Below are 26,221 nucleotides of genomic sequence, written 5' to 3'. Positions count from 1 at the left end.
GTAAACTAGTTCAACCATTGTGGAAGAGAGTGTGGCAATCCCTCAAGGATCTAGAACTAGAAATACCATTTGACCCAGCCATCCCATTACTGGGTATATACCCAAAGGATTATAAATCATGCTACTATAAAGACATGCACACGTATATTTATTGCGACACTTTTCACAATAGCAAAGAGTGGGAACCAACCCAAATGTCCATCAATGATAGACTGGATTAGGAAATGTGGCACACATACACCATGGAATACTATGCAGCCATAAAAAGGATGAGTTCATGTCCTTTGCAGGGACATGGATGCAGCTGGAAACCATCATTCTGAGCAAACTATCGCAAGGACAGAAAACCAAACACCACATGTTCTCACTCATAGGTGGGAATTGAACAGTGAGAACACTTGGACACAGAGTGGGGAATGTCCCCTCTCAAGGGGTGGGGCGAGCGGGAGGGATAGCATTAGGAGACATACCTAATGTAAACGATGAGTTAATGGGTGCAGCACACCAACTTGGCACATGTATACATATGTAACAAACCTGCATGTTGTGCACATGTACCCTAGAACTTGAAGTATAATAAAAAAAAAAAAAAGAAAAAGAAAAATAGGCCTGAATAAAGAAATGACAGGGCCCAGGAAAGTATAAAACATAGGAGAACTGGCATGAAATTTTTAATTTCTGGAACAGATTCATTTGACTTCATGTCCTGGGCACACTCGTGCAAGAGATGGGCTCCCAAGGCCTTGAGCAACCCCACCTCTATGGCTTTGCTGAGTGCAGCTCATGTGGCTGCTCTCGCCAGTTGGAGTTGAATGCCTATGGCTTTTTCAAGTGGGCATTGCACATTGCCAATGGCTCTGCTGTCTGGGGTCCCCAGGGCAGCCCTGCTTCCGGGAATCTACTAGGTTTTGCCATGGTGAAAACTCTGTGACAGCTCCACTCCTGTGTGCAGGTTTCTGTCTGGGCTCCCAAGCTTTCTGGCATATCCTCTGAAATCTAGGTGGAAGTCAACATACCTTCACTGCTCTCCCATTACAAAATTAGTAATGTGGATGTGGATGTTCCTAAAGCTTATAGCTTGGACTCTCCAGAGTGACAGCATGGTTACATCTAGGGAAGATTGAGCCATGGCTGCTCCAGCAGGAATCACTGGGATGTGGGTAGCAGATCTCTGCAGCAACGCAGGGCTGTGGCGCTCCGGTCATGTCCCCTGAAACCATTCTCTCCTTCTAGACTTCTGGACCTCTGATGGGAAGGGTTGGCCGAGAAGATCTTTAAAATGCCTTCGGGGCTTTTTCTCCATTGTTCTTACCATTACCACCTGGCTCCCTTTTAGCCATGCTACTCTCTTTAGCAAAGGGTCTCTTGGCAGTATTCTTGTATTCCTTTCCTGAAGATACTGTTTCGTTCTCTACCACATGGCCATGCTACAAATTTTCCAAATCTTTCCACTCAGCTTCCCTTTTCTCTAGCAGTTTACCATAAGCAGTTAGAAGCAGCAGCAGCCTGAGCTTTGCTGCTTAGAAATTTCGTCCACCAGGTATGCTGTTCTTTTGCTCTTAAGTTCTATATTCCACAAGGCTATAGGGCATGACCATGATGCAACCAAATTGTTTGCTATGGTGTAACAAGGATAGTGTTTTATCCAGTTCCCAATAAGTTCCTTGTTTCCATCTGAGACTTCATCAGCATGTCTTTTACTGTCCATCTTTCTGTGAGCATTTTGGTCACAACCACTTAACCCGTCTCTAAGAAGTTCCAAACTCTCCCTCATCATTTTGTCTTCTTCTGAGACCTCACCAGAATCACACTTATTGCTCCATTTATGGCAATGCAGACTTTTTCTAGCCTGCCCCTGCATACTCTTCCAGCCTGTGTGTATTTTACCTAGTTGCAAACCCACTTTCACATTTTCAGATATCTGTATACCAACAATTCACTCCTCAGTACCAATTTTCTGTGTTAGTCCATTTCGTATTGCTATAACAGAATATCTAAGGCTGTGTAATTTATAAAGACAAGAGGTTTATTTGGCTAATGATTCTAGTGCCTGGAAGGTGCAAGAATGGGCAGCTGCATCTGGTGGGGGTCTCAGGCTGCTTCAACTCATGACAGAAAGCGGAAGGGGAGCAGGCATGTGCAAAACAGTCACATGGTGAGAAAGAAAACAAGAGCAAGAAGCCAAGAAAGCCACACATTTTTAACAATCCTGTCTTGCAAGAGCTAATCCATTCCTGCAAGAGTGAGCACTCACTCACTCCCAAGGGAGGGCATTAATTTGTTAATGAGGAATCCTCGCCTATGACTCATATACCTCCCACTAGTCCTTACCTCCCAACCCCACTACAAAGGAGATCAAATGTTGGCATGCCTTTGGTGGGCACAAACCACAACCAAACCATAGCAGGCAAATTAAACAGGGGAGGAGATGGGAAGAAGAATTGCAGTTTGGAGAGATCATCATTGGGAGGGGAGGATGGGATACCAGGACCTGGATCTGGTTGTCAACCACAGAAATTTGAGAGCAGTTTTCTAGAAGTTCTCATATTGGACCACTGGCACTAAGTTATGGACTCATCTATACGCTACTCACAAGTGGATGTGCTGATGTTGTTGATAATTATCTTCTTTAGTTGGGACTGTATGAGAAACTAGGTATGACTCGTGATTAAAAAGGAGCTCATCTGTGAACTCAACTGCCAAAAACAGTAGCCAGGGTACATATTAGGAAAATGTGACTAAGAAAAATTGACAACTACTTCTACAAAGAATGTTACTCATAATGAAAACATGGGAATTGCAATGTCCGACAATAATACGTAATTTCTTGCACAAATGAGAGCAAAGAGCCTGTGGAAATGAAATGACAGGTCTTAGGACCGAGATTACAGTGATTAACCAATAGTTTGTCAGTTGTTTTAAGAGGCAGCTAGGCACGGTTTCCACTGGGCATCCACTTTAAAGTTGTATAAATCTAAGTTCGAATGTAGCTGTTTAAGCATATACATTTAGCTAAATCTTTCTGAGTCTCTGATTCTTTATCTATAAATTGGAATTTTACACGTTAGTGGTTTAGTTTTTGTTTTGAGAAACAAATGAAATTAAGTATTAGAAGACACGTGGCATAGTAACAGACGCGTCATGAGTGTTTAGTATATGTGAATTTTCTCCTCCATGTTCCTCTACCTGTCTGTAAAAGAGGATTTTTGGAGACTCCATAGGATCTTTTAAAAATTATTCCATAGACACAGTCACCCTCATCTGTCAATTTTATATCTCATCCTTTTACCCCTCTCCAAATTCTACACACTGTATTTATAGCCTATGTGATATTCTAAAAATGAATATCTGACCAAGTGTTTTTATGTTGACATATAAGTCATTCATCTATTTATTTATCCATAAACAAATACATATGTGTCAGTTATAGTCTTATGTACTGCGAATTCAGCACTGGGGGAAAAAAGGCAATTTCCCTATTTTTATGGAGCTTAAAATCTATTTTAGGGACAACAGAGAGTAAACTAACAAATTAGTAATAATGCTCATTGATGAATCCACAAAAGACATACAAATGAGAGGTGTTATTTGCATCAGTGATGTCTTTCATTGAAAAAGTTGGTTGCTCCTCTGTCCAGAGAGACCCACTCTGGATATCCCCCTGCCATAAGCACTACAGTGTTGTCCTCAAGGGCCACTGCTGGGATGTTTGTTTCTCTCAGTAATAAAGGATAGCATGGAAAAGGCAAGAAAGAATAAAGTCCTGTATTGTGAACATGGCCCACGGGAATCTTCAGGATCTCACCTGTGCTGTCTCCATCACCTTGTACTGCCCTGCCAGCTCTGTCAGTTCCAAAATACTACATTTCATTCACACCCTTGATCAAATTATGCTTCTTCTCACCTTGCCACTTTTCCTTACACGGAGCCTCTCACCATCATTCCCGTGACTGCCTCCTACGATTTCTATCATGCACAAATTGAATCCATTTTCGTGTCTCTCTTTCTAAGGGGCCGCTGACCCTGTTTCTATTCTTCATGGGTGAATCTTCACAGTTGAAACACAGTTCTTGGCACACTGAAAAAATTTTATTATTGTCATTACCTAGATGGTTCTGGACCATAAAAAGAAAGCTGAAAGGGGAAGAGCCTGCATACTAGATTGCAAGCCTTTACGAATAAGACCCCAAACCATAAGTTTAGTATTAAAAGATCACTTAAAAATTGTAAGCAGTTCTAGTAGTGCTGTGGACTCATCAGACCCTGTTGTCTACTAGACCCTGTTTGTCTACAAACAACAAAAACCCATGCAAATTTGAATCCTACTATTCAGGAATTCTAGGCAGCTATGGTCTGAGCTAAAATTCACCTTTCTCCAATCCTTAGAATAATAAACAAAGACAAAAACAAAACACAGATTTCACAAGAAAAGTCCTTGTGTGAACTAAGGCACAGAAAGACTAGCGAAGAAATCAGGTTGCATAAAGTACTTGGAAATCATGTAGGTGGTGTCTATTGGCATGTAAGTATGGCATCAGTTACACATCACCTCTGGCTAGTTTCTAAGGGTCTAGTAGGATAATATTTGGGCAGGATGGTGCTATAGCTCTTGTGACTAGTGTTTTCTTTGCTAGGCTGCTCAATGTTCAATCTCACAAGCATTTTTTGACTACCTGTTCTATTTAATGTCCCATGTTAAGACCTTCAGACAAAAATATAAAGATGAGTATTTTCTACTTGTATTTATTTGTGCCCAACCTCTATCTTTTTTTTTTTCTTTTTTTTTTAATGCAGAATCTTGTCCTGTTGCCCAGGATGAAACGTAGTGGCACAATCTTGGCTCACTGCAACCTTTGCCTCCTGGGCTCAAGCAGTCCTCCCACCTCAGCCTCCCAAGTAGCTGGGACTATAGGCACATGCCACCACACCTGATTAAATTTTGTATTTTTTGTAGAGACTGGGTTATGCCATGTTACCCAGGCTGGTCTCAAACTCCTGAGCTCAAATAATCTGCCTGCCTCGGCCCCGCAAAGTGCTGAGGTTACAGGCATAAGCCACCCCACCCAGTCCAAGTCTCCAACTTTAAAAACAAAATTGAGTGGTACAAAGAGGAATAGGATATATGGTCCTTGAATTTTTAAGCACATACCCTCAAGATTGTGCCAAGGCAGCCTCTGTGGGTGTATCATGTTATTCCCCACCAACCCCAAATGTCTTCCCCATTCCAGCCTTCCTGCTCCAGTCTGATGGCACCACTCTTCCCTAACCATCACTCCTGTGGTAGAGAGTAATATTATTAAAATAAGATAATTCTGTCTTTAAATCATGCTTGAATCCTCATAGAGCACAACCTGAAAAACAAACAGTAAATGAATAGCAGTAATCAGAAGGCAGGAATGTATGGTACAGATGAACTCGTTTCTTAAGAGACCAAATTGTGGAGCTGCAAAGGTTGGACACTATCATTAGGAAACTATCAACAGCTCGCCTGTTCTAAGACAAAGTGCCAGAACTGTCTTGTGTAGGAGCCGCTTTCTCTTATCGAATGGGTTTTAGCAATAGGCAGAGACCACAAGGAAGAGGTAGAGTTTATTTAGTCACATTAAAGTGGGCATGCGAGTTACCTGGGAGTCAAACTTCAGCAGCTGCAGTTCTCAGCTGATGTCTTTATCAAAAACAAAAGTTCACACAATTATCTCTGTTTCTGAATTCGCAGAGTTGTTGGGCAAAACCTGGTGTGCTGGATGTGCCTAATGCTTCCCTATGAGCCACGCTTCATCATCAACCCACAGAACTGCAATGATCTGAGGGGAAACTTTGAATGAGCTCTTACTTTATTTTCCAAGCGTCTGGATTGCCTCTTTAATGTACACCTGATGCTTGGCATATACTTTTTAATTGTGTTAAATATTTCAAGGTCAGAACAGTTTGAATCCAATTTATTTCAATTTAGAGAGAGACTAATTCTAAGCTTCCACTAAGGGATCTTTTTAGATAGATTTCAAAGAGCAAAGCTTGTCATAGAAGAGCTTAATATTTGGATTAGTCATGTTTTTTTGTCTCTTGAATTTTCACCAGTTCAGTGGGATGTAGAACTCTCTAAATTTAGCATATCATGAATTATTCGTAATTGTTTAACTGATAACACTCTAAGAATGTTATTAAATCCAGACTACGATTTCTTTGTATTTTATATTTTTAAATTTAATGCATATGAGTTTATAATATTTTTGTAGCATATGACCCAGCCTACTTCTTGTGTTTCCCAGATGGCATAGAATTTTTCTGTCGACTCTATCCCATAATGAGAAAATAATTTTGTATTAACTCCAAAACACAACAACAACTTTGTGATTTCCAGCTTTTTTTTTTTTTTTGGTTTCAAGGGCAAGCCAGTCACTTTAATTTTTGGTGTCTGCATCCAATTTGATCAATGTGTGGTATTCTTGACTGGGGACAGTCTGTCATAATAATTCAGATGTATTTGCTGTATAAAGTAGTTAGCTCTTATGGAAAAAGAACAAGAAGCTAGGTGGTGGAATGAAAGAAAAAGAATAGACAAGAAGCTCAGAGATCTGGGTTTTAAAGTCAGCTTTTCCATGGCAAGTTGTAGGATGCTGGACTGCTCACTTATCCTGTGCAGAACTCTCTTGCACTGTTTTTATCTATAAAATGATGAAATATGAGAGTGAGTGCTTTTTAATACCTGTTGGTCAAGGGTATAATTACTGATGCTAGGAATGTCTTAGTAATTCTTCACAGCAGTTCTATGAAGTGTAGTTTTACAGATGTGATGATAGGCACTGAAGTAATCTGCCCAAGGTTACATAGCTTGTCAGTTGTGGAGAATGGGTTTGAACCCAAGCTCAGTTGTCTCCAAAGACCCCATTTGTTCCACTGTGATCCTGTACATCTGACACTCTGTATCATTTATTGTGTACATGGCCCTGGGTTGCGTGCTATATCACTATAAAAATTATTATAATTTATAGGTATATTTGAGAAAAAGCAGAGAAAATAGGTCATAGGTGGGAACACAAAGGACAGTGAGATATATTAATGCTTTGAGAAGTCCCCCTGAATTTTAAACCTTGTAAATAGCTTCTTGCCTCACAACCAATAATGTTGCATATTATGTAGTTTATCTAATAGCTGCAAATCTTACAGAGGTAATATGTGACTCTGATGATTTTCTCTAAAAAGAGTGGGAAGTTTAGCTCCCAGATTTGCAAACTCACTCTCTCTGACCCTCTTGCATCCCATGGAAGTGGCTCATTGTGGGTATTGCTGTTGTTTATAGATATTACAGTGGTCCCTCAAGTTGTGTTAGTTTTTAATGGAACTGAAATGTGATTTTTGAAAATAGAACTGAAGGTAAGTGGTCAGAATGCATATACATACTCTACTACTGAGAAGTCTGGAGTCATATCTAAGCAATGTCAGAAGTGCCTGAAGTGCCTAATCTTCAGCCATCAAATATGTTATCTAGGTCCCTTGACATCACGGCCTTGACTTCTAAACTGGTGGTCTTGTTGCTTCCCATGTACCTGGCAGAGATGTGATCCTGGCTGGGACTAGAGTCTGTTTTGCTCTAAAAGGCCTATAGAATGTTTATCTTCAGTTGGATCTTCTCTAGGATAGCAGGGTATCTGGAGACCTGAAGCAATTTTCATATAAGCCAAGGAATTCCTCTATAGGGGGAGCTCATGGACTGTATCTCTTGGTGTAGAATTACTGCTGTGTCAACACCACACAGATGCTAAAGAGCTGTCTTTAGGTTGCAGATCAGGACCGTAATTTTCCTCCACTCCGCTATACTGGAAAATAGCCTTGATTCCAAATCGATATCCACCAGTAATATTTAAAATAAATTTTGCACTTAAAATGAACTTGGATAAAAATTCCTGATATTTGTTAAGAGAAATGAAAAGTACAGCTTTAACCACTTTTTAGTAGATGTCCTGCCTGAAGAGCCACATGAAATTAATTGAGCATTTTATACGCAACCTGATTTTCCACTACTTTCAGAAATTTACTCTGATGAGTACCTGAAAGCAAATAAAAAGTCATCATAGGAGAAAGGTGTTAGCATAGTCACCTTCATTACTTTTTGCTAAAGAAAATATAGAGTGTACAAATACATATAACAAATTTATTGCAAAAGATAGATCTAAGTGCAATTCTCAAACTAGTTCGAGTGGCCTAATAACTAGAGCATAGTATCTGATACCTAAGAAATGGATTAGATGAGATCTATTGGAAAGCATATGCTTTTGGAGCAAGACAAATCTTTGTTCCAAACTTTCTGCTGTATCATTTTACAAAAAATAGTTAAATTCTCTGAGTCTCAGTTTATCATCTGTTAACAGATAATATTAATAAGTATGTCCTAAACTCAGCCTGAAACTGGGGTTGTTAAAGTGATTTATGTGGCTTGGAGAGTAAGGGGAGGAACTATCAGGGGCAGGAAAGTGAAGAAAGCAGGATAAGGAAGAGAAAAAGCTAAGCAAGAATGTATGACATCATTTGTATATTAAAACACATCGTATTCCCTCAATTAATTTAGTGCCTCCCTCCATAATGAGGAATGCTTTTACAATGACAAAAGGTATCATACAATAAAATGCCTTAAACACGGAAACACATATGACTAAAGTTAACTTAGATTGAATATGACCATCTACTAATGAGGTTTTGTTAGTATTTCTTTGCTTCTTTTTCACTTATGTTGTCATCCGCTAGTATTTGCTATTGTCTAACACTAGGTTGTAGGTACCAAATGCTTAAGAATAAATCCATAGGGGGAAATCCCTTGAAAGCGGAAATCTTTTATTCATTAACCTGATTTGGGGGTTCTTATCAGGAACCATTAACTTCAGTTAAGTGACATTGTATCCTATTCTGCATGGTGTTTTAGTTGGCCAACCCCTTCTAGATGTTGGCTTCTGGGTGACCATTTCCTGTCAATGATTGTGCATAAACTTTGGAAATTTAACTTATGTTCAAAAGAAGTAATGTCCAGATGGAAAGCAAGCCAATAATAATGATATTCATAGACACACTGGAAGCTCAAAGTTACTTCATATACTACTATTATCGCTTTTATATATCTACAGTGCAATGGAGTTTATAGGTACATTTATGTAAATTGCTCAGATATTTTATTCAATGAGATGTTTGTTTCCAGTCAATAGGAACCATCTTCAACAATCTCTCTGTTATTCTTATATTTCCTTTTCCATTATCTCTTACATATATACTTTGCCTGGGCCATATCCAAATTGGCCGAAGCTATCAAAACCATAATTTCCAGTAAATTCAGTGACTATGTGTCAGGGCCACAGAAGAATTGTTGTTTACAGCATGTCTCTCTATAAGGCATGGTGACTGGCTACTTTGATTGGAAAATATGGTCAGAATAGGGAATTACTGCGTTTGACTTCCTTTCTTTTTCTAAGTGTATACGTTGACAAATGTTTACCAGTTTTGAGATTTGTTTGAATTGCTTAAAATTTCCTACATTTACTTTGTCAGTGGAGCCTCAAGAGGGAAGTTTGACTACTGCGTAGTTAAGTGGGAATATGATCTAGCCTGATATGCTTTAAACCTGTATGCAGTCACTAGGATTGACTCCTCTGTTTCTGTTTTTGTTTCTACAACCTGTATACCATTTCTAAAGATCTTGCCATTCAATCCTTTTTCTTTCATTGCTAGTGATTATTGCTCATATAATAATAAGCTTAATATCAATGTTGTTTATAATGAGGTCCCAGTATTCTCCAGGGAAAAAGAGGAAAAGGCTCAGAGAGGAGAATTACTAGCAAATAGCAAATCTACCCTACCATGATTTAGGTCTTTTTTAACTGGAAACATATTTTATAGGGAGTGTCTTTCTCTGTTTTGTAGCCTGATGAGTGCACGAATAGAGAGCAACTTTTGTTCCTTCATCTCAGTGGGCATTGCTCCTTCAGCATATTGTCCATATTTATGATTGAATTTAGTTCCCAGCTGATACCCGATTGTCACGTCTTATGCTGTTATTGGAAAACACAAACCCAAGCAAGACAAGTCCAGAGAGTTTCCAAGGAAATTCTTCTCCTCTGACTTTGAAAGCAGGAGGATATGTATGGCAGCAAGCTTCACTATTACTCTGAGAACAGAAAGAGTCCAGGATACAGTGTTAAGGGATTTGATGGGTTGGGACCTGGCTGAGTAATTATGTATTTTATATTTTATAATTTTGTGCATTTAATATAATAAGCCCAATAAAATACAGGAGACACAGGTAGCATGCTTTATGTACTCATTACAGGCATGTTTCAGGGCCAGTTCTAGGAATTGATATGAGAATATTTGTTAAAAATAAATGTTTAAGGCCAGGCGCGGTGGCTCATGCCTGTAACCCCAGCACTTTGGGAGGCTGAGGCGGGCGGATCACGAGGTCAGGAGATCCAGACCATCCTGGCTAACAGGGTGAAACCCCATCTCTACTAAAAATACAAAAAAAAAAATTGGCCGGGCGTGGTGGCGGGCGCCTGTAGTCCCAGCTACTCGGGAGGCTGAGGCAGGAGAATAGCGTGAACCCGGGGGGCGGAGTTTGCAGTGAGCCGAGATCGCGCCACTGCACTCCAGCCTGGGCGACAGAGCGAGACTCCGACTCAAAAAATAAATAAATAAATAAATAAATAAATGTTTAAGAAGAGAAAAATAAAAGCATTTACTATATTTAAAATATTCCGCAAGTTTTTGTTTTGTTTTGTTTAGATGGAGTCACAGGCTATGGTGTAGTGGTGCGATCTTGGCTCACTGCAACCTCTGCTTTCCAGGTTCAAGCAATCTTCCTGTCTCAACCTCCAAATAGCTGAGTTTATAAGTATACTCTACCATGTCTGCTAATTTTTATATTTTTCATAGAAATGGGGTTTTACCACGTTGGTCAGGCTGGTCTCAAACACCTGATCTCAAGTCATCTGCCCGTCTTGGCATCCCAAACTGCTGGGATTACAGGCATGAGCTACTGTGCCCAACCCCTTGTGAGCTGCTTTTATATAGTACTGTTTATTTGTATAACCTATGTGACACATATCCAGGCATCCCTTATCATCTGATATTCTTCACCTGAATCCACATTATTGTGAATTCCACAGACAGCTCATAACATCAAACCCCTCATAACATCAAAATATTCATAAATAAACTTATCATTTACAGAACCTTTACCCAGTCAACAAGCTTTCTCCATTTACACACATGTTCTGTCATTGCAAATCAGGGGATTTGTTGGTCTATCTTTAGCTGTAAATTAAATGTGTGTCCACCACAAAAGGGATACAATATGGAGTGATCTTCACACCAAAGATTAAAGGGAGCCCTTGGAAAACTGATGATCATTGACTCAACAGCTAAAGACTTCATGTTCAAGCTGTGAAAGTCAGTTATGAAACATCAAGGTCTCTTACAGCTGTCATAAAATTATATAAGAAATATCAATGACCAATTTATTATTTGTCCTAATAATGAGTATATAATTATAATCATAATATATATACTTGTGGATATTGGATGAAATAAACCCACTTCCATTCTTTTTAGTTTCAGAAAAAAGTCTCATTTAAATATGTATTACTATTTATTTAAAATAATTTCATCCCCATTTAAAATAGCTTCAGTTTTAAGTGGCATTTGCTTCTAACATGAATTATCTTCAAGTAATAAAGACGTTTTGTATTCTCAGTTTTATTTTACAGAAAATTTATGCTCAGAGGAGTTAAAGTACTTGCATGTAGTCATATCGTTTACTAGTTGTTAATTGGAGAGACTGTTTCCAACTAGAAACTTTTAATGCCCATTCCAGGCCTGTCTCCACCATATATCAGGTTTATGTTTTAGTTTTCTATTTTTTTTCTATAGATATGAGGTCTTGCTGTGCTGCCCAGGCTGGTCTCGAACTCTTGGATTCAAGTAATGCCCCTTCCTCAACCTCCCAAAATGCTGGGATTATAGGCGTGGCCACTGTACCTGGCACATCAGCTAGTTTCAAATTCTCTTTCTCTCATGTTCCATACCACACCATACTTCTACCTTTAATTTGACCACATCCTCCACTGCTTTCTGTCTCCCATCAAAACTCATCATTGCCGAAACAATTCCTTCCGGCTCCTGCTGTTCGGAGTTCTTGATAGAATAATTATTGCTGAGAGATAGCTGCTTGGTTGAATATTCCATCCTTTCTGAGATCTGGCATCTCAAGTAATACTTGACCACTACCCTGGGAGGTGGCAGGCCCCTTTATTGAGAACATCCACATTTTTTTATTTGAGGGATACATTTTTGGTTCTTTAACTCATACAATCAAAACATCCCTGACCTAAATAGAAAAAGAAACATAGAGATAACAATTACCCAACAGAGGTATCAGGTCCAGTAATTTTCTCTTACACTTGCATGCATTTACTAGCAATATTTTTTGTTGAACTTTAACATGAACCAATTAAACACAAAATACATCAAAATAGAGATTTACTATATGTTCCTTGGTTTCAAAAAATATTCTTGGAAGTAATAGGCATTGTTTGGAAATCTTCTCTTTGTGTTTGGATACCAAAAGCTGGAGAAACCATATGGCTGTGCTTCCGCTAAATGGTCTTGAGACTTCATTATTTTAAAAAGTAATAGCATCATTTTTTTCTTTTGCATTTATTAGATTTTCTCTACCTTTATGTTCAGCAAAACTTATCTGTCACCTTAATGGAAATAAATAAAATGGTTCTATAGTACTGGCCCTCAGCATGCCATCAATTCAAGACAAACTGGAAGTTATTTGGTTATAATGAAATAGAGCCTCTTTGGCTGTGATAAAGGTGACACCACATTGTCATTATCCTTACAAAGATGGATGGCACAGCCTGCAATTATAAAGACATTAGGATAATAGGTATTTCAGTCAAGAGAATAAACATTAAAGTTATTATAAAACTTGAAGAGTATTTAAGCAAAACTGAATGTGAAATCTTGTGCCAAATGTGTTCATCTGGCAGGGACAACATTTGATGTGAATGACATCTGACCTGTATGATTTGAGTGATTCTGGGAAGAACATCTGTGTAAACATATACACTCCACGCAAGAGCTCTGTGCCTGGGGTTGCAGAATGAGCCCTTGCCTATATTATCACTGAAAGAAATTTTACCACTGATATGGTTTGGCTGTGTCCCCAACCAAATCTCAACTTGAATTATATCTCCCAGAATTCCCATGTGTTGTAGGAGGGACCCAGGGGGAGGTAATTGAATCATGGGGGCCAGTCTTTCCTGTGCTATTCTCATGATAGTGAATAAGTCTCACAAGATCTGATGGGTTTATCAGGGGTTTCTGCTTTTGCTTCTTCCTCATTTTTCTCTTGTTACTGCCATGTAAGAAGTGACTTTCACTTCCCACCATGATTCTGAGGCCTCCCCAGCCACATGGAACTGTAAGTCCAATTAAACATCTTTTTCTTCCCAGTCTTGGTTATGTCTTTATCAGCAGTGTGAAAACAGATTAATACAGTAAATTGATACCAGTACACTGGGGCGCTGCTAGAAAGATACCCAAAAATGTGGAAGCGACTTTGGAAGTAGGTAACAGGCAGAGGCTGGAACAGTTTGGAGGGCTCAGAAGAAGACAGGAAAATGTGGGAAAGTTCTGAACCTCCTAGAGGTGTGTAGAATGGCTTTGACAAAAATGCTGATAGTGATAACAACAATAAAGTTCAGGCTGAGGTGATCTCAGATGGAGATGAGGAGCTTGTTGGGAACTAGAGCAAAGGTGACTCTTGCTATGTTTTAGCAAAGAGACTGGTGGCATTTTGCCCCTGCTCTAGAGATTTGTGAAACTTCGAACTTCAGAGAGAAGATTTAGGGTACCTGGCAGAAGAAATTTCTAAGCAGCAAAGCATTCAAGATGTGACTTGGGTGCTGTTAAAAGCATTCCATTTTAAAACAGAAACAGAGCATAAAAGTTTAGAAAAATTCGCAGCCTGATGATGCAGTAGAAAAGAAAAAGCCCTATTTTTTTGAGGAGAAATTCAAGCCAGCTGCAGAAATTTGCATAAGTAGCAAGGACTCTAATGTTAATTTCCAAGACCAAGGGGAAAATGTCTTCACGGCATGTCAGAGAACTTCACGGCAGGCCCTCCCATCACAGCCCGGAGGCCCAGCAGGAAAAGTGGTTTCGTTGGCCAGGCCCAGGGTCCCCATGATGTGTGTAGCCTAGGGACTTGGCACCCTGTGTCCCAGCTGCTCCAGCTATGGCTGAAAGGGCGGGACATAAAGCTCAGGCTGTGGCTTCAGAGGGTGGAAGCCCCAAGCCTTGGCAGCTTCTATGTGGCGTTGAGCTTGCGGGTGCAAATAAGTCAAGAATTGAGGTTTGTGAACCTCTGCCTAGATTTCAGAAGATATATGGAAACGCCTGGATGCCCAGGCAAAGGTTTGCTGCAGGGGCAGGGCCCTCATGGAGAACCTCTGCTAGGGCAGTGCGGAAGGGAAACATGGGTTGGAGCCCCCACATACAGTCCCTAGTGGGATGCTGCCTAGTGGAGCTGTGAGAAGAGGGCCATCGTTCTCCATCCCCATGAATGGTGGATCCACTGACAGCTTGCACCATGTGCCTGGAAAAGCTGCAGACACTCAACGCCAGCCCGTGAAAGCAAGCAAGAGGGAGGCTGTACCCTGCAAAGCCACAGGGATGGAACTGCCCAAGACCATGGGAATCCACCTTTTGCATTAGTGAATAAGTGAAATTGAGACCTGGAGTCACAGGAGATCGTTTTGGAGCTTTAAAATTTGACTGCCTCACTGAATTTTGGACTTGCATGGGCCACGTAACCCCTTTATTTTTGCCAAGTTCTCCATTTGGATTGGCTCTATTTATCCAATACCCATACCTTTATTGTGTCTAGGAAGCAACTAGCTTGCTTTTGATTTTACAGGCTCATAAGCAGAAGGGCCTTGCCTTGTCTCAGATGAGACTTTGGACTGTGGACTTTTGGGATAATGCTGAAATGAGTTAAGACTTGGGGGAACTGTTGGGGAGCCATGATTGGTTTTGAAATGGAAGACATGAGATTTGGAGGGGCTGGGGGCAGAATGATATGGTTTGGTTGTGTCCCCACCCAAATCTCAACTTAAATTTTATCTCCAGAATTCCCATGTGTTGTAGGAGGCACCCAGGGGGAGGTAACTGAATCATGGGGGCCGGTCTTTCCCATGCTATTCTTGTAATTGTGAATAAGTCTCATGAGTTCTGATGGATTTATCAGGGGTTTCTGCTTTTGCTTCTTCCTCATTTTTTTCTTGCCGCTGCCATGTAAGAAGTGCCTTTCACCTCCCACCATGATTCTGAGGCCTCCCCAGCCATGTGGAACCATAAGTCTAATTGAACCTCTATTTCTTCTCAGTCTTGGGTATGTCTTATCAGCAGCATGAAAATGAATTAATACAACTACCATCTAAACTTCCTTGTGTGTCTCCTGTGAAAAGACTTAACTGGGTAGCTGTCTTTACTGTCTTGCTCATGTCTACCCAGTAGCATGATTAATGAAGTAACTACTAGAGTAAAACTGCTTTGAATCTTGTTCTGCAGCCTACTTTGTTTGTTTGTTTTTTTAAACCCAAGCAAGTGACTTAAATTCTCTGAGCTCCAGTTTTGTCATCTATAATATGGGAGAACAGTAGAATTTTCCTCTTGGGTTGTTATCACTATTAAGTGAGTCCATGCATATGAAGTGTTGAAAATATTGCCTAACATATGGTACCAGCTCAATCAATGTATTGATATTATTATATCATCACATATTTGCATATAACATAATATCACATCAATAATGTATGAAAATATAAATTAAACATATAGTCCACTTTACTTAATGTCTGTGAAGTACCATGTTAGGCATGGAAGTATAAACCTTAAGGAATTTAGAAGCCAGTGATTAGAACCCCCTGGTTTTCTTCAAGGATATTCTCAGAGAGTTCGTTTACCACCAAATCTATGATAATTTTCTGGTGGATGGTAAGAGGTCTAGTTCTTTGAAAGTGTGAGTCACCCTTACTTATCACTAAACTTGAAGGTATCTGTAACTGTTTCTATCCAAGGCTTTCAAGTGACTTCTATCTAGAATTGAAGTCCTCACTAGCTTTCCATTTCTCTTAGGATATAAATGTAGAATCTTTGACATCAACTAAAAGACTCTGCTTGTAATAACTTTAACAACATTTTCTCAAGCCCTTTGCACTGTCACTCTCTGCTCCAGCTGCACTGGCTTCTGTCAGGTCCTCAGACATGTGATCCTTTGTGCCTCACCAACTCTTCACTCTGTGTGGCCCATTCTGTCTGCACATCATGTCTGACTTGCGTCTTTTCAGATTTCTACTTAAAGTTCCACTGCTCATGGCAGTGACCTCTGGTTCCTTCTCAAAGTGGGCTGCCATTCTAATTCATGCTTCCACAGAATGCTGTTTTTCTTTTAACATTTATCACAAATGCAATTACATAATTAACTTTATAACAACATTGGGAGTCCATCATATTCATAAATAACTAGTAGTAATTAAATTATATGTGCTGAGTACTTCATCAGAAAGAACCAGAGTGAGTAGGAATGAGAGAGTGAGAGTGAACGAGTGCAAGAGAGAGACAGAGAGAAGCACAAACCAATAATATAGGTTAGTCCATCACTATTCCACTTGATGAGCCGATGACCTAATGCTTAGGAGGGGGCAGAAGATGATATGGGAGCACCGCTGTTTCCTGAGCCAGTTTTACTAATCAATTGTCTTTCATTGCAGAACAGGAGGCTGGTATCTGCACATATGTTTTTTAAACATCTTGGTTCCTTCATCCAAGCCAACAACTTTATCTTGTGCTCAATGAAGAAAGAAATTTGTTCTAAACCTCTGAAAAAATTATCTGTTTTGAATTAATTGAAAGACACTATTGGGACCTTGGGGTGGCACCTTCCTAGGGAATTTTTCAGGATAATTTGGACTATGTGTGATTTTTGCCTTACTTGCTTATGTTCATGCTTATGCTCATTGCCTCACAGAAGAGGCAATGATCACTATTTGGGTTTAATATTTGTAATCCTGTCTTAAAATATGAGGTCTTTGATGGTAGAAGATACATCTGGCAATTTTACTTTACCCTAGCACACTACAGGATGCCTTGATCATGCTAGAGCTTAATAAATAAATATTTATTAAATGAATTAACAGTCTACCAATGTTTACAAGATCAGTCTACTTGGCAACAATAGAAAGTTTGTACTTTGAAGACTAAAAGAAGTAGAAGACAGAATTTCAGATCCTTCAAGCATTGTGAAAACCTAGATAGCCTGCGTCACTGTAGAACTCTAAATGAAAATGACAGAAAAACTAAAAGTGGGATAGGACAGAGTTCAGTCTATTAAAATGAAGACTTACATGTATAAGGCAACATTCTGTTCTTCAGGTCCCTTTCCAAGCCAAACTAACTGAAAAGCTGACACCTCCCTTATCATTTTAGGTCGAATGAGCCGGACTCGATTTATCATTATGGAAACCCAAGGAGAAGGACGGCCATGCCCCACAGAGCTTATCCAGCAGAAAACCTGCCCAGTGACCCCCTGCTACAGCTGGGTCCTTGGCAACTGGTCTGCATGTAAATTGGAGGTAGGTCATGTAATGACAGTTAGAGAAATATTCATCAGTATATTCAAAGCACTTGTCTGGTCAAACCTATGCACTGATGGAATAAATTTCACAGCACCAGGGATCTGGCACAATGTATTTTTAATGCAATGTAGAACATGGAAAAATACAATCAAATGGCTTAACCTCATGCAGAGTGATATCGATAGGATAATAAATAGCCATTCATTAAGCACTGATTATAATAGGACAGGTTGCAGATCCTTCAATCTCCTTGGCATCCTTTAAAATTCTGTTATTTTATTGGCTTGTTGGGAATATCAAAGTATTATTTAATTAGGCAAAAATCCTGATGCTGTGAAAATCTATAGCTTGCTTTAGATTGTTGAAGAAATTTAGATTTCTTAAAGAAGCACTTTTAGGATTAGACAAAATCTTGCATATGAGCAGAAAACCAAAAGTGTACAGAAGTTATATTTTAACATTATTACGTGAACCATGGTTACTACATTTTCCTCAGTGATTACTTTTTTATTGGCCTGACAGATAAAAGCCTAACAACATCATAATATATCACGTACCAAGAGTTTTTGCTAGATCAGCAAAGATCCTCTACTGCATTTTCTCTCTGGCTTCTTGCTTAAGAAATAGCACATTGCTTTTTCCTGCTTTCTTATCCTAGTAGTTTATCCTTCAGTTCATGTTGCAAAGCATACTTTAATTAGGTAACAATAATTTTGATTATGCATTAAGAAATCTGCAGAGTATTCTCGTAGAGATGTTTAGTGTTCCTGTCAGGATGACATTGTCAGGCAACATTATTATCTTGCAGAAGTTAAATGCCTATGTATTTTAATAGGTCCCAGAGGAACAAAAATGCGTGGTACATTTGTTCAGTCTCATTTTTACAGAAAATAAGGTAACTGTGCTAATTAACCAATTCAGAAGTAACTTAATAGCTTTAAATATTAATACTTTGTCTACTAGTCTAAATTCTTTCCTAAATATTCAGCAATATTTAAATGTTGTTTGGACTCACTTACAAAAATTAAAGGAATATTGCTCCTTATCATTGGGACTGCTTTGACAGAATAGAGAAAATAAGCTCAAGGAATTTAGGAAGCCATTTCAGGGAAAGGGAGAGGAAAGTTGAACGTTAGGAAGAAGAGAGAGGACAAAGGATGGGAGGGAGGGAGAGACAGAGAGACAGAGAACAGACAACGTCCACACTCCAAATCTTACCAGAAATACAACTACTACTGTACCTTACCTGTTTTGGGCACTTTCTCTTTTATCTTCTCAGGTGTCAGGAATCTATATCTTTGATAGGCAAGTCTACCAACTTGTTCCATAGGAATATTATAGGAAAATGCCAAATGCAGTGTTTTACTGCCAAATGTCGAGCTTTTGCAAAAGCAATAAGGACGAGAGTGGTGGCTGGTGGTCATTCTCTGTAGTGGTGCTGGTGATGGGTAGAGGGTTATGGCATCTATTGGAAATACCTAGTCTTGAAAGCCCTGACAAGACTTCTGGAGACCCACCAGAGCAGGGGATTGGTTTGTGTTTCCAGAAACTTCAGAATTGCCTCAGATTTCTAGATAGAGTGAGTCCCGTTCACTGACACTTCCACTTGGGAAGGAACTCTGGAGCTAGATTTAATCTATGCAAAACCTTCAATAAACAAGTCTATAGTTAATTATTCTAGGGTGGGCACTTGCCCAAACAGTGCCAATCAGCATTCTTCCCCAATAATTTAAAGATACTGTAATCAGATACCAAGATACTGTAATCAAAAGCTCTTAGTGGCCATGTCGTTCTACCTTATAGATGAAGTCAGTGACTCAGAAGCAAAAAGCACACCGAAAATGATACAAAGTAAAGCAGAGGTGCAAGAGAAAGGGAATCATGACACTATCTAAGTTGAGTTTTTCCTGACTTCCAGCTACATTCCTACTTTTCCTGCAGCCTAATTGTTAACTCTTTGTGAGATAGGTAACACCATGTATTTTTTTAAAATTTACTATACCTAAATGTATATATAAACTGGATTTTTAACATTACTGATCAAAATGCATGTGGGCCTTTTTACACAAAGGAGAAACATCTTTCTACAGCTGCATGTGTACTTCCTCTTGTCCTAGCATGTCCTTGCCTGCCAAACACAAGTTGGGAGCTCATTCAATGAGGGTGATGATGATATTTAGGTGGCTGCTTGCCTTCACAAGTATCAACCCATAATAAAAGAAACTTGCGTGAGGCACAGTGTATGTGCCAATTCTGCCAGTATCTTCTGTGAAAAAGGAAGTATTTATCCTCAGGCATCACTTTCTTTTTTAGCATTTTCTAACTCTTCCCAAGTTTCTCAGCTGCTAACACATATGCACCATATGCTCATAAATCTGCTTGAGCAGCTCAGATTCTGGAGTCTAGCAGCCCTAATTTTGGTCATGGTTCTGCCCATTTTTCTGCATTTCTGGCCAAGTCTATAAACTCTCCAAACATCTGTTTTCTTTGTTATATAATGGGGGTAGCAGTAGTACCTATTTTACTGGTTATGTGAGCAGGAAGTAGGTAAGTTATACAAAGTACTTTGCAGAGTAATAGACATAAGAGCTCCATAGTTATAGTTAGTATTATAATTTTTATTAAAACTATGATTATGATTATAGGCACCATCTACCTATTCACATCAGGCAGTAATGCCAATTCATTATATACAAAACCTCTATTAATACTCTAGGCAATGGGGAGTTAGTGAGAGAACCTGTGCCATTTACAGTCTTTCTCTTCAAAACCTGGGTCTATTTTCAGGCCCTTGTGTGTAAAATCTCTTGACTGTGGTGAGCGAATGTTTGCTTTATGACTGAAATTATTAATTCTGATGCTGATTTCTCTTCACATGTGACTGTTGTTGTCAAAAGTATAAGCGATTAAGGTTGAAGATGGACTGATCCCCAGATACGCACTAGGAGCACAGTGTTATTTGTCTTGGATTTTAAAGTGATCCGTAGCATAAGTTTGTTTCCAGCTATTTCCTCACATTCTGTCTCATGGTGTGTTAAAAAAAAACACTTTAATAAACTGCATATTTTACCTAGGTGTCCATATATCAGTACTTTCAAAACTTTCAAGTTTCATGCATGTTGCAGTATCTTTAAACTCTTCTTTCCAAGTACACAAAGTCTGATACTCCACAGTAAAACATACACCTAGACAATTCTACCATGAATCTATCATCTGGAATAATAAGTTATAAGTGAGCCTGCACTTCCCCGGAATAATTTATACCTACTGTTTTTCACTCTAGGGAATAAACATTTACTAGAATATTTGCTTTGAATAAATCTATGAATTGATTTTGAACTTCCACTTATCTCCAAAAAATGCATTTAGATGTAAAATTATGGTGCTTTTTTGGGACAGTTTCATAACAGGCATAGAAATTATTAGAGCAATTATGAAATACTGATAAAACAAATGTGGGAATGACTGTGTGCTGTGGTCTGAATGTTTGTGCCTCCTCCAAACTCACATGTTGAAACAACCCCCAATGTGATGGAATTCAAAGGTGGAGTTCTTGGAAGGTGATAAGGGCACAAGGGCTCCACCCTCATGAATGGTATTATTGTCCTTATAAAAGAGGCCTGAAGGAGCTTCTTCTTCCTTTGCACCATTTGAGAACACCCAGAAGTCACCATCTATGAGGACCTGGCTCTCATTTAAACTCTTCAGGTGGGGCGTGGTGGCTCACACCTGTTATCCCAGAACTTTGGAAGGCTGAGGAGGGTGAATCACTTGAGATCAGAAGTTCGAGACCAGCCTGACCAACATGATGAAACCCTGTCTCTACCACAAATTTAAAAAAAAATAGCTGAGTGTGGTGGCATGTGCCTGTAATCTCAGCTACTCAGGAGGCTGAGGCAGGAGAACCACCTGAACCTGGGAGGCAGAAGTTGCAATGAGCTGAGATTGCCCCACTGCACTCCAGCTTAGGTAACAAAGTGACACTCCATCTCAATAAAAAGAAGAAGAAGAAGAAGAAACACTTCAATGGTACCTTGATCTAGGATTTTCCAGCTTCCAGAACCATGGGCAATAAATTTCCATTGTTTATAAATTACCCAATCTAAGGTATTTTATTATTGCAACGTGAACAGGCTAAGAGACTATCTTAGATAAATAAATCATAATCCTTTTAACACATCTTTAAAAGAAGGTACAGTGTCCCTAATTTATGTGACTACTCAGATTCTTTAAAGTTGCTACTTCATCTCCTCCAAGTTGCACTTTTTCTTTTGTGCCAGTATGTCTTTAAATCACAACTTCCCTATGTTAAGAAGCTTTATGAGCAGCCATTCTATACCACCCTGCACCCTCCAGCAGCTTATCCGTGACCTTCCCTTGATGCCCAGCAGCTGCTGTCATGGTACCTTGGCATGGCTGATGCCCAACTGACCCGTCAGCCCATGGATCACTTGCTCCATGGCCTGAAACACTGTCATGACTGCTTTACCGGGCCACCTTGTCCTTCTTTACTCCTGCCTCTGCAAGAGCCATAGCAGCTCTAAAATCTAGACAATGCAGTTTGGGAGTCCTGCAGGGGAAGAGGCACAAGGAGAGGACACTCAGTTTTCAAGTGCATAGTTGTCAGACTGTCATCTAATAATGGATTGTAGCATGTAGCATACCTGACTGCAGCAATAGAGGTGCAAAAAGGCTGGGAAGTTTTAAGGCCTGAGTCCCTACTCTGATCTCTCTGTCTCTCTCTGTCTCACTCACTCACTTCTCCTATTCCCCCTCTTGTTTTGTCTCTTGCTCCCACTTTCACTTTTCTTCTTTGTCTTAGCATCCACAGCAGCAGCAATAATCACAAAGCCTCTAGCTCTTCCACCAACTTCTGGACTTAGTGGAAGCTGAGTAACACGACTTGGAAGTACAGAGGGTTAAGACTTCCTAAAATGACCATTGATCAATAAGAACTGGATCCTAGGAGTTGTTGACATTTAAATGTCTCTCCTTTCTTTCCTCTCCTCTCTGCTCTTCATGAATGGTACTGAGACATGGTGATACCCCATGACCTGTTTGGAAGATCATGTGGGTAGCCAAGAAACCAGCTGTGCTTGTTTGTGAAGCCAAGGTCAGCTTGGTAACACACTACCTCATGTTAGCTTCCCCTCCTTTCCTGCTTCAGTTATCTTTTATTACTACTCTAGTCATACTGGGATTGCTTCTTAGTGTAAAAGGTTTGCCTTGGACTCTGTTTTCTGGAATATCTATGTGAAAACAGAGCTATCAACTGAAGTTATCCAAATATCTAATAGACTTCTTTGAAGTATGAACACCTGACTAAAATCAAAGATACTCATCTCATGAGTGCCTGACAGAATTTTATTTATTTGTTTATTTTAGAACTATATTTTTTATACATAATAGATGTATATATTTTTCAGGTATATGTAATAACTTAGTATATTCATATAATTTGTAAATATCAAGTCAGTGTAATTGGGATATCCATTACCTTATATATTTTCCTATATGCTAGAACAACTCAAATTATTCTCTTCCAGTCATTTTGAAATATACAGTAGATTATTGTAAGCTATAGTCACCCTACTGATCTATCAAATACTGGGTTTTATTTCTTTTATCAAACTATATATTTGTACCCATTAATCAACCTCTCTTCATCCCCCCTCACCCCTAGCGTTCCTTGCCTCTGGCAACTATCAATCTTAACTCTCTCTTTATGAGATCCACGTTTTTAGCTTCCACATATGAGTGAGAACATATGATATTTGTCTTTCTGTGTTTGGCTTATTTCACGTAATAAACTCCAGTTCCATTTATGTTTCTGCAAATGACAGGATTTTATTGTTTCTTATGGTTGAGTAATAGTCCATTTGTATACATTATGCCACGTGTTCTTTATCCATTCATCCATTGATGTGCACTTAGGTTGATTCCATAGTTTGACTGTTGTGAATTGTGCTGCAATAAACATGGCAGTACAGTTGTCTCTTCAATTTACTGACCTCTCTCCCTTGAGTATGTATGTGTGTGTGTGTATATATATATATATTTCTGTGTGTATGTATTCAGTAGTAGAATTTCTGTAGTACTTCTATTTTTAGTTTTTTGAGGAAACTCCATACAGTTTTCCATAATGGCTGTACTAATTTAAATTCCCACCAACAGTATTCAAGGGTTCCCCTTTGTCTACATCCTCACCAGCATCTATTATTACCTTTTTTATAATAGCCATTTTAGCTGGAGTATTATTATATCTCATTATGCTTTTGATTTGCATTTTTCTGATAATTACTAATGTTGAACTTTTTTTTTCATATGGCAGTTGGCTATTTGCATGTCTTCTTTTGAGAAATGTCTACTCAGGTCTTTTGCCCATTTTAAAATTAGATTATTTGGGTTTTTTTGCTATTGAATTCTTTGAACTATTTATTTATTCTGGTTATTTATTCCTTGTCACATGGGTAGTTTGCAAACATTTTCTCCCATTCTGTTGGTTGTCCCTTCACTTTTTGATTGTTTGCTATGCAGAAGCTTTTTAGCTTGTTGTAATGGCATTTGTCTATTTTTGCTTTGATTGCCAATGCTTTGATACCTTACACGCAATAAAAAAAAATCTTTTCCCAGACCAATATTCTGGAGCATTTTCCCAAAGTTGTTTTCTTCTAGTAGTTTCAAAGTTTCAGTTCTTAGGTTTACGACTTTAATACATTTTGATTTGATTTTCATGTATATTGAGAGAGGACCAGTTTTATTCTGCTGCATATGCTTATCCAGTTTTCCCAGTAATATTTATTGAAGAGACTATGCTTTCCCCACTGCATGTTCTTGGCACTTTTGTCAAAAATGAGTTGGCTATAAATGCATGAATATAAATCTGGGGTTTATCATGCATATAAGTCTGAGTTTTTTATTTTGTTTCATTTGTCTGAGTGTCTGATTTTTGCCAGTGCCATGCTGATTTGCCTATTACAGGTTTGTAGTATGTTTTGCAGTCAGGTAGTGTGATGCTTTCAGCATTGTTCTTTTTGCTCAGGATTTCTTTGGCTATTCAAGATATTTTGAGTTCCAGCTGGGCACAGTGGCTAATGCCTGTAATTCCAGCACTTGGGCAGGCTGAGGTGGGAGAATCCCTTAAGCTCAGGAGTTTGAGACCAATTTGGGTAACATAGTGAGACCTCATCTCTACTAAAATTTTTTTTAAAAAAAAGTTAACCAGGTGTTGTGGTGGATTCCTCTCGTCCCAGATACTCGGGGAACTGAGGTGGGAAGATGGCTTGAGTCTGAGAGGTCGAGGTCCTAGTGAGCCCTGATTGTGCCACTACTTTGATATTTTGAGTTCCATATACATTTTATGATTTTTTTCTACGTATGTGATGAATATCTTTGGTATTTTGATGCGGGTTGCACTAAATCTGTAAATTGCTTTGGGAAGTATCATCATTTTAGTAGTACTAGTTCTTCCAATTCATGTGCATAGAATATCTTTCCATTTTCATATATCATCTTCAATTACTTTCATTAGCGTTTTATGCTTTTCCTTGTATAGATCTTTCACTTTTTTTGGTTAAATTGATTTGCAGTTATTTCATATCCTTCATAGCTATTGCAAATGAGATTGCATTCTTGATTTATTTTTCAGGTTGTTCACTGTTGGTGTATATAATTCTACTGATTTTTGTATGTTGATTTTGTATCCTGCAACTTTACTTAATTCTTTTATCAGTTACAAGAGTTTTCTGGTAGAGCCTTTAGGTTTTTGTAAGTATAAGATCATATCATCTGCAAACAAGGCTAATTTGACTTCTTCCTTTCCAACTTAGATGTCTTTATTTCCTTCTCTTGACTAATTGTTATGGCTAAGACTTCCAGTGTTATGTGGTAACAGTAGGCATCCTTGTCTTGTTCCAAAACTTAGAGCAAAGGCTTTCCAGTTTTCTCCATTCAATACAATGTTATCTGTGGGTTTGTCATATGAAATCTTTACTATTTTGAGTTCTTTTTCCTTCTATATCCAATTTATCAAGAGTTTCTATCATAAAGGGATATTGAATTTTATCAAATGCTTTTCAGCATCTATTGAAATGATCATATGGTTTTTGTTCTTGCTTCTGTTAAAGTTACATGTTATTCCTGCATACAGTGTATCGTTCTTGCATACAGTATCATTTCTGCATACAGTGTATCATTCTTTCTTGTTATTTGTTTGTTGACATTTTCTATTTCTTCATGGTTCAATCTTGATAGGTTGTATATGTCCAGGAATTATCAATTTAGTCTAAGTTTTTCAAATTGTTGGCATGTAGTTGCTCATAATATACTGTAATGATTATTTGCATTTCTGTCGACTCAGTTTTTATGTCCCTTTTTGGGGTTCTAATATTGTTTATTTGGGTCTTCTTTTTTCTTAGTCTAGCTAAAGATTTGTCAGTTTTGTTTATTTTTTAGAAAAACAAAGATTTGATCATTTGATCTTCTGTATGGTGAGACCACTTTCACTTATGGCTACTCTGATGTATATAATTTTA

General features: G+C 38.7%; 1 protein-coding gene across 1 annotated transcript in view; it reads left to right on the top strand.

Annotated features, from left to right (window-relative positions):
* Positions 1-26,221, top strand: part of THSD7B (thrombospondin type 1 domain containing 7B) — a 927,497-nt gene that overhangs the window by 875,996 nt on the left and 25,280 nt on the right. The window contains 1 exon segment of the mRNA XM_033231647.1: positions 17,539-17,684. Within this exon segment, the coding sequence (XP_033087538.1) occupies positions 17,539-17,684 (146 nt within the window).

The sequence above is a fragment of the Trachypithecus francoisi genome, unplaced genomic scaffold (assembly GCF_009764315.1).
Source record: "Trachypithecus francoisi isolate TF-2019V2 unplaced genomic scaffold, Tfra_2.0 Lachesis_group13, whole genome shotgun sequence".
In the NCBI taxonomy this organism is placed as follows: domain Eukaryota; kingdom Metazoa; phylum Chordata; class Mammalia; order Primates; family Cercopithecidae; genus Trachypithecus; species Trachypithecus francoisi.
This window is presented reverse-complemented; position numbering and strand designations above follow the sequence as displayed.